This window comes from Eleutherodactylus coqui, chromosome 12 (genome assembly GCF_035609145.1).
Source record: "Eleutherodactylus coqui strain aEleCoq1 chromosome 12, aEleCoq1.hap1, whole genome shotgun sequence".
NCBI classification, from domain to species: domain Eukaryota; kingdom Metazoa; phylum Chordata; class Amphibia; order Anura; family Eleutherodactylidae; genus Eleutherodactylus; species Eleutherodactylus coqui.
Genome location: NC_089848.1, coordinates 95,792,223 through 95,808,700, shown reverse-complemented (window position 1 = coordinate 95,808,700; position 16,478 = coordinate 95,792,223). Strand labels below are relative to the sequence as shown.

The 16,478-nt window shown below is 46.0% G+C and overlaps 1 protein-coding gene across 7 annotated transcripts in view; it reads left to right on the top strand.

The window, feature by feature from the left end:
* Positions 1-16,478, top strand: part of KMT2C (lysine methyltransferase 2C) — a 223,971-nt gene that overhangs the window by 188,824 nt on the left and 18,669 nt on the right. For 6 of the 7 annotated variants that reach the window (XM_066585567.1, XM_066585562.1, XM_066585566.1 and 3 more), the window contains 8 exons: positions 4,970-5,134; positions 7,322-7,460; positions 7,554-7,701; positions 9,180-9,358; positions 9,435-9,586; positions 10,913-11,162; positions 13,860-13,999; positions 14,632-14,736. In XM_066585567.1, coding sequence (XP_066441664.1) covers positions 4,970-5,134; positions 7,322-7,460; positions 7,554-7,701; positions 9,180-9,358; positions 9,435-9,586; positions 10,913-11,162; positions 13,860-13,999; positions 14,632-14,736 — 1,278 coding nt within the window. The remainder of the gene's footprint in view (positions 1-4,969; positions 5,135-7,321; positions 7,461-7,553; positions 7,702-9,179; positions 9,359-9,434; positions 9,587-10,912; positions 11,163-13,859; positions 14,000-14,631; positions 14,737-16,478) is intronic. The other variant, XM_066585564.1, reaches the window with a different exon arrangement.

Sequence of the window (16,478 nt, the reverse complement as noted above, 5' to 3'; positions counted from 1 at the left end):
GAGCCCAAAATGAAAGGAGCGACCGGTGGCTTTCGGAACACAAATTTTGCTTGAAGTCCTTTTAGGCCCCATTGCCCACTTGTAGAGTTCTTGAGCGCCCAAAACCATAGAGAACCCCCACAAATGACCCCATTTTGAAAGCTAGACTCCTTAACGAATTTATCTAGGGGTGTACTGTGTATTTTGACCCCACAGTTTTTGAATAAATTCAAGCAAAGCAAAAGGAAAAAATTTGGATTTTTGTTTTTTTGGCAATTCTGTCATTTTAAAAACAGCTTTTTTTGTACAGCACACATATGAAGGAAGACTTACACCCCAAAATGGATACCGCTGTTTTCAGAAATATACCCATTGTGGCCCTAATCTTATGTCCGCATGCACAACGGGGCCCAAAATAAAAGGAGTAATCGGTGGCTTTCAGAACATAGATTTTGCTTGAAGTCCTTTTAGGCCCCATTGCCCACTTGTAGAGTTCTTGAGCGCCCAAAACCATAGAAAACCCCCACAAATGACCCCATTTTGAAAACTAGACCCCTTACGAATTTATCTAGGGGTGTACTGCATATTTTGACCCCACAGTTTTTGAATAAATTCAAGCAAAGCAAAAGGAAAAAATAGGATTTTCATTTTTTGGGCTATTGTGTCAATTTAAAAACAGTTTTTCTTGTACAGCACACATATAAATGAAGGCTTTCACCCCAAAATGGATACCCCTGTTTGTCCCGTGTTCAGAAACATACCCATTGTGGCCCTAATAGACTTACAGGACCCATAGCTAGGCCTACAATGAAAGGAATACCCGTTGGATTTCAGGGTACCACTGAATAAATTTCAGGGTCCATTGCCCACTTATAGAGCCATTGAACGGCCAAAACTATAAAGAACCCCCTCAAATGACCCCATTTTGAAAACTAGACCCCTTAACGAATTCATCTAGGGGTGTACTGCGTATTTTGACCCCACAGTATTTGAATGAATCTAAGCAAAGCAGAAGGAAAAAGTTACGATTTTCAATTTTTTTGGCAATTTTTTCAATTTAAAAACATTTTTTTTGTACATTGTACATAGGAATGAAGACGTTCACCCCTAAATGGATACCCCCGTTTGTCCCGAGTTCAGAAACATACCCATTGTGGCCCTAATCTACTTACAGGACGCATGGCAAGGCCTATAAAGGACGGAACACCTGTTGGATTTTAGGGCACAACTGAATAAATTCTAGGCCCCATTGCTTATTTGTACAGAATAAAGATTGACTCCCTAAAAATCCCCCCCCCCCCCCCCTCCGCGCCCTTTTTGGCGTTCGCAAATCTTAGATAAAAGTAAAAATGTGAACTGTGTAGTATTTCCGAAGACAGGGGTAATTACGGAGACTGGTTGGGATGGGCCCATGGGGCAATAAAACCGGGTATCCCCCCCCCCCCCCTCCTCTCATGCTTTTTGGGGGTATTTCGTGACCTCAGTGGTGGGTATGGGGTGTAAAAAGTGGCGCTCTGTGAGTCTCCGTAAGCTTGATGAGGTGCGGCGGTCTCACACAGAAGATGCTCAACAAGGTGCTCCTGGAACTGCAGGAAGGCGAGCGTTCCCGGGGATTCTTGTAAATTACGTATTACAGGTAGCGGTCTGAATAACGCCGGGTTCACGCGGGTGCAGGCGGAATCCGCTTGCGGAGGCCCACAGCGGATCCCATCTGTGAGCCCGGCTGTGACCCTGCGTACGGCTGCGTAATGTATTGCGCATAACTGCATACTCACACAGGCGGTCATGCGCAGTACACCTTTTTTGTTGTTTGTATTTCCCGCACCATCGCTCAGCGATGACACGGGTACCCGCAGCCCGTTTACAACGTAGTTGCGTATGGGCTGCGGGTATATCCACGACCACGGAGCATAATGGGCTCTACGTTGCAAATATCCGCAGTAAAATAGAACCTGCTGCGTTCTCTTTTCTGCGAGTGGATTACGCAATTCCGACCCGCTAATGTGAGCGACATTGTGTAACCCAATGCGATTGATCTGTGTAATACCGTGGATCAGACGCATGCAGAATCCGTAATTCCTATCCGGTCATGTGAGACCGGCCTAAGGTAGAATGCTACCTTTTTATCACGTGATCGAGGACCGCTCAACGAGGCCACCCGTCACTGCTCCAGGCTGTCTGTGACCTTTGGTCGCTGGGAGCAAGGAGAGTTTAAATTTCCTGGGCTCCCTGACTCCTGCGCATGTGTCCGGCTTTTTGCCGGCAATCGCATGTGCAGAATTCAGGAAGGTCCACGGAGGAAGATCGCGTCGGGGTTCAAATACGCAGGCCTCCGGTAAAAAGTATCATCTCCTCTCACCGATCGCATCAGTGAGGGGAGATGAAACTTCAAATTTTTTTTTTTACTTTTACGTGATCGCCATTATTGGATAATGGCGAACATGTGACCAGGAACCGCTCACTGCGGACCCTAATTAAATCTCCATGCTCTTGGCTACGTTTTGTTGCCAGGAGCAGGGAGAATTTAAATTATCCTGGCAATCCACAGCTTTTGCGCATGCGCCCGCCATTTTGGCGACGGGCGCGTGTGCAGAAGCTGTGGTAAGGTCCGCGGATAAATCTGGGGGCCTTAGGTACGTACTTTCATCCTCCTTCACGGATATGATCCATGAGGGGAGATGAAACGTACGCTTTTTAAACTTTTAAAAACTTTTTTTTACACTTTTTTTTTTTTTAACTTTTTTACACTTTTTTTCACTTTACATGATCACTGTCATCCATCGGATGACAGTGATCATGTCCCCGGTATAATCTCTCTGCTCCTAGCTACACATGGCAGCTAGGAGCAGAGGGATTTTAAATTTCCCGGGGCTCGAGCCCGTCTGTGCACGCGCCCGATGTCAATCATCGGGCGCGCATGCGCAGACGGGGATTCGGGTCCCGGGACATCGGGACACCGCTGAGGACTGGGGGTGAGTATTTTCACCTCCCCTCATGGATCCGATCCATGAGGGGAGGTGAAACTGACTTAAAAAAAATTTTTTTTTTACTTTTTCGCGATCGCGCTATCCATTGGATAACGATGATCGCGGTACCGGGGACGGCTCACCGCAGTCCCCGCTGACATCTCCTGCCTCCCGGCTAGCTACAGGAGCCGGGAGCCAGGAGATTTTAAATCTCCCGCGCCGCCGGGCCTTCTGCGCATGCAGCTGACGTAATGCCGCCTGGCGCGCATGCGCAGTAGACCGGCTTCGGGCCCCGGAGCGGCAGGAGAGCGGGGAGCAGCGTGCCGGACCTGGGTGAGTAATTTCAGCTGCTCCGATGGATCCGATCCATCAGAGCAGCTGAATCTTTAACTTTTGTGTACTTTTATTTACTTTTTTGCGATCGGCGCTATCCATTGCATAGCGCCGATCGCAATGCCGGGGGGGTGTCCGAACAGCCCGGGATGACAGCTCCATGCTGTCAGCTACCTGCGGACACCGACCGCATGGAGCTGTCACGTCCACAGCCCGAGGGGCATTATTCTCTGCAGGAAGCATGTTTTTACGTCCTCAGAGAATAAAGCCCACTTCGGGAGGACGTAAAAACACTATGGGCTGGTCGTTAAGGGGTTAAATGTGACACTGTCACCGTGGAACAGCACCGTAAGTTAAGTTATGGGGCTGTTCCAGGTGGTGACGGGAAGGGGGGAGGTTCTGATCACCCGCTGCCCAGTTCCCCACGGTGTCCTACAATGAAGTCTGCTCACGGTGTGAAAGCTTGACTGTTTTCAGACCGCTATGTGTGCACGCTCTTAGGCTTCTATGGGAATGTGCGCACACAGCTGCCTGAATAGAATTAAAATGCAAGAAGCGCCAGAAAGCACCTGTCACGTGGAAGGGTACCAGAGTGGTATTCTTGCCCACATTTAAAACTGACTCCTATCGGTAACGGGCTGCTATCCAGCCTGTAGAAACATTAACACTTCATTTCCTCTTAGAAAATTCTGTCAGTCGGCGTAAACTAATTACCCCCCCCAGCCCAAGAGCTTCTCCTCTTTTATTAATGTGCATACACTGCCTTTCCACTAAGCTATTATGAAAGGCTCGGGTATACCAGAGAAAACTATTATTACAGAGGTCTGTAATTCCCTCTGGGGGAACTTTCTGCTCTTATCAGCCGTGAAAGGGGAATGAAACCAGCATCTACTTAGAGAGGATATGGAGATAGCTGTGTAGTATTAAGTGGGTTTGGTTAAGCTACACAGCCTATGAAAGAGAAGGGAGGGGGAGCTGAGCTTGTGTACATTCATGAGAGAGACCAGCTGATCCGTGCTGAGAACAACCCCCAATAAGAAACTTGAATGTAGGAGAGCCTGCAAACCAAGTTATGAAGCTTTCTAAATCCATGAGAAGGAAAACTCAATACTCGCAAAAAAAAAAAAAAAAAGATAAGTGCATCACTTTTTTTCTGCAGGGACTTTGCGTGTATTGATTTTTCATGAACAGAGGTTTCCATAGCCTTTAAAGGGGTTTTCCAGGCAATTTTTACTGATGAACTATCCTCTGTAAGTTGATCAGTTTGGGTGCCTGCTGTCAGCGCCACACCACAGTGTACAGAACAGAAGCGGATATCTCATGTGTCGCTGGTAATTGCAGCCACAGCTCTCATTGATTTAAATGTTCCGTACCCCAGTCAATAGCAAATCCACAGAAACTGCACCAAGAACTGGCATATCTATACGTTTTTTTCCGCAACCTGGATGTCAGACTCTGCAATGTGAACTTCAGCGTGGATTTACATAACATTCAATGAAATGCTAAAGTAGTTTGTATTGTATGGCTGCTGTTACTTGTCCAGCGCTGCAGAATGCTTCAGGGGTTTGGGAGGAAACAAGGTGCTATAAAGGTAACACTGAAACATAGAAAATGGTCATATTCCGTCAGGATGTTCTCCCTTAGTCAGTATCAATCCCATATGTGACATGTTGTGTTTGTTTTCTCTTCAGCAGCTTTCCCTTCTTCCACTAATCGAGCCAATAGTAGGAATAAACTTTGCACAATTTCTCCCATATGGAACCGGCCCGGTGAGTGCTGGGAGTCGGCTGCTGGGAACCTTTGGCTGCGCTTCTCTTGAAGGCGTATCAGATTATTATTCACAACTAATCTTTAAGGTTTGTACAATGTTTCCAGGCCCTCGTGGGGCCTATTCTCCATCCCATTCGACCTGTTTTTCAGCTCTTGCCTTTTGAATAGAGTGGGTGGGCCATGATCTTGTTTAGGAAAAGATGGCAGAGCTGAATTATATCGCAACAAGCTGTCGCTAAACTAGTAAATTATAGCCCTGCTATTCATGTACTCGCTGTTTGAAGCTTGTTATGCCATTGCAGTCTCTTAGGTATTATAAATTCATAATAATTAGTGTACTAATAGTTACACAAAAGTTTGGAAACTTCTCATAACCCTCATTGTTGATTTACACAAGATTGCATTTTTTTTTGCCGTATTCCTTTGGATGTACGGTTGCCAGAAAAAGTAAGTGAATCCTTTTGGAATTTCCTGGAATCCCGTATTGATTACTAATGTAGTCTTATTTATAATTGTGACCAAGATACTGACAAGTGGGGAACTTTGGACCATTCCTCCCTGTGAATGTGTTTCAATTCATCAATATTTCTGGGATGCCTTGTGTGCACAGATCCCTTCAGGTAATGCTGCAACATCTTTTCAAACTTGTGGTCTGACTTGGTGATTCCCAATCACAAATCCTCTTTTTAACCATTAGATGATTTCTTGTGGGCTTTTGCTTATTGTCTTATTGCATCACCCATTTTCTCTTCATCTTAGAGGTCATGGATGGCAGCCCTTAAGATGTTCTGATCTATTCATTGTTCCCTGAATGTTCACGAGGCGTCCAGGCCCGGAGGCAGCAAAGCGGTGTCCTCCACAATAGCCCCAAACCATCACCTTCTACCATGCTTCACTGTTGGATGAAGTTTTGGTGTTGGCATGCAGTGGTGTTCTTCATCCTCCAAACATAGCATTGTGCGTCTGTGCTGAAAGCTTCCATTTTTGCCTCATCCATCCACAAAATATTTCCCAGAAGCTTTGTGGAGCAACCAGGTGGTCTTGAGCCGACTTGAGGCAGACCACATTGTGGGAGATGTATAGAACGGTCTAAAATGAAAATGTTGTTGCTCATAGCAACCAATCACAGAGCAGCTTTTATATGAAAGCTGAGCTGTGATTGGTTGCTATGGGCAACAGAGTTTTTATTTTAAACTGTTTTATAAATCTCCCTCAATGTTTTTGTTTTTTTTACAAACAGCGGCTTCCTTCATGGTCTCCTTCCATGAATCCCATTCTTGGTCAATGTCTCTCTATGACAGTAGACCCATTAAGGCCCCCTGCACACTGGCGGAAATTCTGCGGCGGGATTTCCCGCAGAATTTCCGCCCTTGAAAGCTGCCATAGGATTGCATTAGAAAACGCAATCCTATGCAGACGGCCGCGATTTCTTCGCGCAAAATCAAGCGCAGAAAACAAATCGCGGCATGCTCTATTTCTGTGCGGGGCTCGCAATGTCACTCCCCCAGCTGCCAGCTCCACTCTGCGCCGGCACATCACAGAGCCGGAGCCGCGGGAGAGGTGAGTGCCACGCTGGTCCCTGCAGGGGCTCGGGTCGGTCCCACTGCCAGAATTCTCTCAGCGGGATCCGACCCGGCCGTCTGCAGGCGGCCTAACAGAGCTTACTGCAGTTTGTAGTGTCTTCTATAGGCCTTTGACTTCCCGTGGTGCTCTTGGAGTGACATAACAGGACACCTGCTGCTGGGGAGAGAACAGTCCTGAACCTTCTTTGTCTAACTGTGGATTGATGTACGTTCAGGTTTTCAGCTTTTGTAGCCTTTAGCAGCCTCATTCATCTATAACGCATTTTCCAAGGTTTTATAAATGTTGTTGGTGTTGAGACTGTTTACACTAACGAGTCTTTCTTGAGAAGAACGGATCTGTCAGTAAGCGGGCTTTGTGTGCCTTTATTTAATGGGCAAAACACCTGTGAAACCAGCACTGCCAATCGCATCTCTTCAGTTGAAACCCCCTTTTGCCAATTGGGTCTTGAAGAAGTCTTTAACACAGGAGTTCACTTTTTTTTTCTCCCTGCCCTGTTGATGACGAACTTTCTGTGTTGACAGCTACAGTACATTGGATGTAAGACTCAATTCCACACAAACACAATCCGTCAACATTTTATTAATAAGAAATACAGAAATCTAGGGGGTTCCTGAGGGTTTACTTAGTTTTTCTTGCAACTGTAAACATGCAGTAACGACTTTGATAGTTTTTGTTGTGTGTTTTTACAGCAAAATAATCTCAGCAACCCTCCCACTCCACCGGCGTCTCTGCCCCCTACTCCACCTCCAGTGGCCTGCCAGAAGATGGTGAATGGTTATGCCACCACTGAAGAGCTGGCTGGGAAGGCCGCCATTCTCGGAGGACACGGTATTAATTATTTTATATTACTTTTACTAAAACAAAAATTGTGATTTTTGACGGAAATCTGTATGTTCATGCACTTTTATTTGTCTCTTGTAGTTACCAAAGCTCTGGGACCCAAACCGTTTCAGCTGCCTTTCAGGTCCCAGGATGAGTTGTTGGCTAGAGCCATGACTCAGGGACCTAAATCAGTCGATGTCCCAGCTTCATTGCCCACCCCACCCCACAACAATCAGGAGGAGTTGAGGTGAGGATTATCACGCACATCTTCCTTCCTTTAACATTTTCTTTATACACCTGTCAAAACAAATTAATGTGACACTTAAACCACATCGGATCTCCATGAACGAAAGACAACATGCTCTGTGCGAACCTGGTCTAATTTATGAAGAGAATGGGGCACCTGCCAATTCTGGTGGTCTCTGGCGAATGCCAGTTCAGCTGCATGGTACTGGGCCGTGAGCACAGGTCCCACTACAGGATGTCGGGCCGTCATGCCAACTTCATGAAGTTTGGTTAGAAACATGCAGACCGATGGCCACTGAAAGTGATTTTGTAGGACTCTAGCAGTGCTCCTCCTGTTTCTCTGATACTGGGTTGATGCCCTTCTACGACCCATCCAGCTCTCCTCCTGTAATGACCCGTGTCCCGTTTACTGCTCCATGCTTTTGAAACTCTACTGGGAGACACAGCAGACCTACTAGTTACGACACGTATGGATGAGCCATCCTGGAGGAGCAGGGCTACCTGTCCAACCTGATTAGACCGCAATTAGCACATCGTCTACCAGAAGTGACAAGAACGTCTGCAGAACTAGAGAAAAATCAGTCTGGAAGAAAAGAGGAATTGTCTCTAGTCCCTTTTTGGGGACGTCTTGCTGTTCCTCTCGGGGCTCCTGTTGTCACTTTCATTTTCACCAAAGCCAGTGAAATTGATTCACAATCACTTCTGCCACCCAACTGGACAGATTGACATCCCAGAAGTGTACGAGACTTGGGCTCACACTGGAATGCCTAAAGGGGTTTTGTCATTTAAAAAAAAAAGATCACTTCTTACCTATTCCTCCCCAGGCCGTCTTCTTACCGCATCTTCTCCTCGTTGATCTCTAGTCCCCCGGGTCACCTCACCGCAAGCTGGCCGGATCCTCCTCTTGTTATGAAGCGTCCTTTCTCTTCATTCTTCTTCCGGCAGGGCAGTTTACGTTACATCACTAGTGACATAACATTCACTGCCTAGGAAGGAATGCCGATCTATTGCTGAGACTGCGCATGTGCACCGCAAGTGTCTACATACTATTGCAGAGACACAGCACGCATGCGCAGTCACGGCAATAGCTCGGCACTCCCTGCTAGGCTGTGAACGCTACGTTACTAGTGATGTAGCATACATTGGCCGACAGGAAGAAGACTGCAGAGAATAAACCCTTCGTCACAAGAAGATGATGAAGCAGCCGGCCTGTGGTGAGGTGACCTGGGGGGGGGGGGGGAGGAATAATGCAGGAGACAGCAGAAGATTGTCGAGGAGAAGATGCGGTAAGATGACTGACGTGGAAGAAATGGGTAAGTATTGAATTTTTGTTTTCTAATAACAGGACCCCTTTAAGGGTTCCCAATTTTTTTGAACAGTGTATTTGCTGTACACAATTGTTTGTGCATCATCATCTTCATCATGTGGCGCGATGCATTGTATAGTCCAAGCTAATCCTATGTGTGTGCGTTCTCTTAGGGTTCAGGATCACTGTGATGCCAGGGATAGCCCTGACAGTTTTGTGCCCTCCTCGTCTCCTGAAAGTGTGGTTGGGATGGAAATTAGCCGATACCCAGACTTGTCACTAGTGAAAGAGGAACCGCCAGATCCTGCACCTTCCCCCATCATTCCAATACTACCGAGCAGCACAGGAAAAGGTATATAGAGTTGTTTTAGCAGAATAGTCTTCTCTTTAATGTAATAAACCTATTTACATGATTTTTCTGCTTTTAGTCTTTCCAGGATCCGGTCTGAGAGATTGTGGGATGAAGAGAGAGCCCGGAGCCGGCTCCCTGTTTTACGGATCACAGTTTGCACCAGCATCAAATGGACCCAAGTCCGGATTTATCTCTGTGGCAATCACATTGCACCCTACAGCTGCTGAGGTAATCTGTATATCCATAGTGAAACTATTTGTATCTTTTTTTGTACCTTTAAACAAAGTATTAGATTTAAAGGGAATCTGTCGCTGTTGCTATGGCACTTGTAACCTGCATTGTATACATGTTTTTCTTGAAACGGCCAGTGTCTTATGTCGCCATTTTATTCTAGCGCATGCTGTATGATGCTTAGGCAGCCGGAGTCACCAGCACAGTGCGGAATGTACCTAAAATCATGGAGTTACTCCTCAGATCATGCCCCCTTCCATTCACTGACTGCTTCCGGTGTTTTGATGTCAGCAGCGGCAGCACTGAAGTCTTTGATGTTCTCTCTTTTCCTTTCTGGGCCTTTGCAGTGTATCTAGGCAGCAGGAAAAATACCTATGGCATACTGCAGTTGGGTCGGGTGCAGTGTGCAAGTGAAGCCCGGCCCCAACACACCAAGGTTCACTGCACATGCCCAAAAATGGAGGAGAGCACGTGCAGCTTTACAGCACTTCTACTGCCATCATCAAGGGCACCCAGTGCCATCAGTCCAGGGAGGGAACGTGGTCAGAGGAATGACTCTGTGACTTGGGATACATTCAGCAACTCCCAGTGACTCCGGCCACCTCATTAGTATAATTTTATTACAGCACGCCGTAGATTTCATGGCTGCACAAGGCACTGGCCGTAGCAAAAGTATGAGTATAAGTGCTATAGTGATGTGCTGTGGGTTTAAACTAACAGAAGGTGGTGGCAGGTTTGCGTTACAGATTCTTGTAAACAACCATATAATTGTCCGACCCACTTTAGGCATAACTTTATTCATTGAGTACTAAGGTCCATGCTGACCTCTCAGTGTATGATGGAGAGTGTGCGCTATTAAAGGGGCGTTCTGGGCTTTTTCAACTAATGACCTATAGTCTGATAGGATCCTGGTCTATTAGTAGTTGATGGACTTGATAGACTGGGATCCGGAGCGGAAGATCCCCATTGATCAGCTGATCGCCCGGCCTACTGCCAGTGGGCTGAGCGTTATCAGTGGACAAAGGAGGAAGTTGGAGCCGCGGCAGCACTCCAGTTGAAATAATTGGGAGCGCTGCGCTTCTATTGCACATCCCTCTCTTATGGTCAGGACATAAAGAGGAGCAGGAAGTGTACTGGCCGAACGATCGGCTGATGGAGGGGGGATTCTGAGGGTTGGATCCCCGTCCGTCACCTGCTGATGACTTATCCTGAGGATCCATCAGCAATAATTAAAACCCGGAATACCCCTTTAACCCTGATTAGTCCTAAAGTACTTGTTTTGGAGTCATACTGGAAACATGACGACGTGTATCTCTGTTGTAGAATATCAGTGGAGTAGTGGCTGCATTTGCCGATTTGCTGCAAGTCCACATTCCCACCAGCTATGAAGTGAGCAGCGCTCCAGACTCCGCTTCCGTTATCCTAATGAATGGGCACAGGATGAACTCTAACCTGGAGTACAGGCAGCAGCTGTTCCGTCAGCGTCCCAGACCGGGGCCCATGCCTCCAGCTCGCTTCATAGGACCATATGGCATGAAAACTCACAGCCTGCCATTCATGCCCAATAGTACTGGTGAGTCTGTGATTTTCTACATACAAGACTTGTTTAATGCCTTAACTCCTTCAGAACCAGAGAGGGTTTTACTTTCAGTTTTTATTTTATTTTTTTTTTTTTGTCTTTTTTCTTTTCCATTGACTTGGCCCTATGAGTTGAGTTGAGTCTCGCTTGGACGACGAGGGTCCGTAGCACCGATCTAGAATGACTACGACCGACCGAGAGCATTGTATGAGGGCTTGTTTTTTTGCAAGACGATTTGTATTGTTTAGTGATTCCATTCAATGTATCATATAATGTGCAGAAAAAACTTTTTATTTTTAAATGTGGAGAAATGACCAAAATGAAATTGCACCATTTTTGGTGGGTTTAGTTTTTATAGCGTTTACAGTAAAAATAACATGAGTTTTGCGCTCTGGGTCAGTCAGTACGATTCCGGTGATGCCAAATTTATAAATGTATATTTTTTTTAATGTTTTTCTACTTTAAAAGGAAATTTTTAACAAAAATTGCTTTTCGCAGCCAGATTCTGAGACCCATAAGCCTTTGTGAGGACTCGTTTTTTTCAGGGTGAGCTGTAGTTTTTATTATTGCTATTTTGGGAAACCTACATCTCTTTGATCACTTTTTTTTTAATTCAAATTTTTCGGGCCCAAAGAAGGGGCGAGCCTGGCTCTATTGTTCTGCCGGTCATCAATAAGGTATGTGCGCCTAGTCTTGTCTTGGATTTTGAATACTTCCCAGTGATGCTGGCCTCTGGATCCACTTTCGGTGTATAAGCAAACCTGGAATACAAGGGGGGGGTGCTGGTTGTATCCATAACCCCCTCCGAGGCGCGTATCCTCTGCATCCCATTATTGCTTTCAGCCTTGTACGGCTGGAGCTTTCTGGCATTTTGCCTTTTTTTTGCTTCTCCATATAGTCAGCGCTATCTGTGATCACAGCGGTTACCGGCTGCTGTCAGAAACTGCTTATAGCCGCCAGGCATGGAGCTCCACATACCCTTCCCAACACCATGACCTATATTTACATTATGTGATCGTGAATTGGTTGAAGGAGTTAAAGGCATTTATCCCCTAGCCACAGGATACACAATGATCACTGGAGGGCAGACTACCGGAGCCCGCCATGATCCTGAGACCAGTGCACCTATATGTGTCATGTGAATGGACGGGGGTGCACAAGCCCCGAGGGGACTGAGGGCATTATACGCTGCCTGTTCCATAGAAGTAAATGGAGTGGTTGTCGAGCATGCGCCCAGCCGTTCCATTCAGAGGGGCATATGAGTGCGCCTGTCTCGGGACCACAGGTAGTCCTGGTGATCAGAGGACTACAATACGGCATTTATCCCTCTAGCCTCAGGATTTGGGCGGATTTTCATCTCCATTTTTCAAAAGCCATAACTTTTATTTTACAGTCGACGCGGCCGTATGAGGGCTTGTTTTTTGCGTGGCGAACTGTAGTTTTTATCTGTACTGTTTTGGGGTAAATATATTATATTGTAAAACTTTTTTTATTCATTTTTTTAAGGCAGGTAGAGAAAACACATCCATTCTGCCATTTTTTTTTTACAGTGTTAATCATGCAGCGTAAGTACTGGTAGGTTCTAATGATGAAAAAAGACTTGATTCACCCGTAACGCAGACGGGCAGTAACGTTTCGACCAAAGTGTGGCCTTTTTCAAGCATAAATGACATAATACATTTTTTTCTGCGGGTCGGTACAATTACGGCAATACCAAAATTTTTATCATTTTTATAGGTTTTTCCACAATAAAAAGCTTCTTTTTTGGAAACAAAAAATTTCTAAATCGCTGCATTATTCAAAGACATAGTTTTTTATTTTTCCATGGATGGAGCTCTGTGAGGGCTTGTTTTTTGTATGACAAGCTGTAATTTTTCTTGGTACCGTTTTGGGGTACATGTGGCTTTCTTGATCACATTTATTGCGTTATTTGGGAGGCATAATGAAGATAATAAGCGTATGGACTGTTTCTTAGTTGTTGTTTTGTTTTTTTTAGTTTTTTTTTTTTTTTCCTTGCCGTGCAGGATAAATGGTGTGTGTTCAATCTATTGTACGGTTCATTACTGCAACGTTAATACCAAATGTGTGGGATTTTTTTTTTTAGGGAAAAGAGCAAAAAGCAGGGTTTTTTTTAATCTGTGTTTTTTTTATGTTTTTTTTTTTACACTGTATATCTCTGTAGGGGACCTGAATCATAGCATCTATGATCGCTATAATAAGGCATTGCAGGAGTTCTGTTAAGTCCCACGATGCCATGACATAACCTTACATTGTATAGTGTTAAGGATCATCAGGGGAAAAGCAATCATATTATCATTTTTTCGTCAACTTAGGGCTTTGCTTTTCCATTGACAAAGCTGTATGGGATGTTTTTTTGGCACTGTTTTGGGGTACATGAGATTTGCTAGTGAACGTTTATCATTTGGAGAGGTGTGGACAGACATTTCAGAGTTTTTGTTGTTTTTTTTCTTGCCCGATTCAAAATGTTGTATGTATTCGGTTGACTTCACTGTGAATGAAAGTTCGCAGGGCTGCACAATGATCTTTGGTCGAGTCACCCCAGTCTCCGTGTACCCCTATCTTTATTGGCACTGTGACAGGTCTGAGTATATGTATTCTTCTAGGAGTACCATACAGCAGGATAATGGGATTTTATAGGTGGTTAAATCTTTCCGTTTTCTCCCCCCGCAGGTATGCCCGGATACAGACCTCAACCCCAAATTATGGGGGATTCTCCAGCCCTTAGGCAATCCTGGTGCTGTCACTGCAAAGTTGTGGTGTTTGGAAACGGGGTACGGAAATCGATGAAAGGCTTGAACTTTCCCAAACAGGTAAAACGTTGTTCTTCTAGCTATAATGCATGTAATGTGTGACTGGCAGATCTATGCGGATGCTTTATAAGGGATATCACATCACTACAATAAGGGGGAAGAAAGAAGAAAACGGCGTCACTTAGTAGAGATTCCTTTTACATGTAACTGCACTCTCATAAGCAAAACTTTTGACGTGATCGGGACATTTCAGAAGTTTTGATCGCTGGTGGTCTTGGTACTGAGACCCCCCCACTGATGGCTAAAATAATACAGCTGAAGCTCTCACCGCAGCGCTCTCGCTGCTCACTAACGGAAGCCATGTTTAATAGAAGGTGTATGGGCCGGCTTCAGCTAGCGAGCAGCGACAGTGCTACGATGAGCGCTACTGCTGCTACTTTCTAGAGATCGGTGGGGGTTTCAGCACCCGGACGATAACTCTGAACCTGGCCATTCGTGTGGGGTGCCAGCTGTATAATACGGCTGGTATGAGCAAGCGATGGCAAATACACGGCACCTTAGCCCCCGCCATCACAGCGCTGTAACAGTACCGTGGCTCATGTCAAGTCTGGGCCACAACGTACTCTTTCGCCTCGGGGTAGGAAGGGCTTAAACAAACACTGCCACTGACAGGACATGTTTCTGATTGACAGGAGTTCCTTAACAGCCCTGGACGCCTGGATGGTGAACTCGTCTTCTGTAGCAACAATTGTTTTCTGCTGTATTCGGCCACGCAGGCAAAGAGCAACGAGATCAAGGTAATATATAAACCACATTCAGCAGTACATTGGCTCAGTCTGTAACTCATTAAAGGGAACCGGTCACGTCCCCACAGTACCATAAACTAAGCTTTGGTGCCGTTACGGGACGAGACTGGGAGAAGAGGGAAGTCGTTTTTATACTCGCCCGCTCCCGCGATCCAGTTTGGATCAGCCTAGTGTGTGTCCTTACTACTTGGGACTGCTCTCTGGGGACTATATAGAAAAAGGAGACGGGAAAGTTCGGTGTAGCATAAAAAAAGACAACTTTGTGGGAGTTGTAGAAAAAAAAAGTGAGATCATGTGCCCCCCCCCCTCCCACCTTGTATCTGTTGCTCGCTTGCACGTAGATGGTAAGCGTGAAACTCGTATGAAGAAACAAGCTACTAATGCACATTGGAAATGTTAAGCAACTAGTTTTGTGAGTCAATGTTCAACTTCTTTAAAGGGTGTTTTGACACGAAGATCGTGATGATCTGTCCTCAGGGTAAGATAGTGGTCCCCAGCAGCACTCCTGGCCGGATCTTCACCGCGCATCAGCCGCGGGGAGCGTGAACAAATTCCCCAAATGAATCCAATGTAAATAAAGTGGCAGCACCCAGCTGGCTGTGGCTGTCATGGGAGGAATACAGTTTTGATACATTCTTCTGCAATCTGGATGCTGCAGCTTTTTTTTACACTGTCTTCAGGGTAAGTCTTCAATATGAGATCAGTAGGAGTCCACTGCTTTGGACCCCTGCCGGTCAGCTTTCTGACTTGTCTGCGGCACTGCCGCCACTTTGCTGCGTATCAGGCATGGCGCTGCTCAATCCCATTTACTTAAATGGTACTGGGCTTTGCTCACACCTTGTGACTGATGAACGTGATGCCACAGGCCTGAGAAGAGGCTCATCCAGATGACATGGCCACTTCAATCAGTTGATCGGCAGGGGTCCTGAGCGGTGGACCCCTAACCGACCTGGTATTGATGACCTGTCCTGAGGATAGGCCAGTATAGTGGATAACTTGCTGATCGCTGGGACTCTCACCGATCCTCAGGATGGCTGCTGAGAGGAGGTCGCTCGTGTGCTGCTGCTCCATTTTTTCCTAAGGGGACACACAGAAATGGCGGAGTGCTTGAGCTCTGCTATGTCCACTGGTCCCATTGTAATGAAGTGCACATATGCATTTGTTAATGTGTACTGCAGACAGCCATTCTCCAGATCAGCAAGTTATTCCCTATCCTGTGGATAGAGCTTATTTTTGTGGGACAACCCTTTTAAACAGATTTGTTCAGTCTATTGACATATATTAACTTACCCTCCCTCCTCACCCCCTACAACATGCCCCTGCCCCTCCTAATACACGTCTGGACTATTGCCTATCTACGGCACTCCACACTCTCTATTTTGCCTACCTTGTACATCCCATTCTCCTGTACTCCCTGCATCACCCGGTGTCTGTTACTATCTGATTACTACACGTAACTGTTGTTGTTTTTAAAGTGCTGCGCTAAGTTGGCGCTATGCAAATAAGACCCAATGTCCTCGGGCGAAACTGATTTGCAGAATCCATGCAGGTGACCCGCAAATCAAGCCGCCCATAGGAAAGCATTGACGTCCTCACATAAATTAAAGCATGCAGATTTATTTTGCAGACCTCTTGGTCCGGAAAATAAATCGCAGGACGCTCCATTTCATTGCGGTTCTCGCACGGACAGCTTCCATTGAAGTCAATGGAAGTTGTCTGATTCGTTGCCCGTC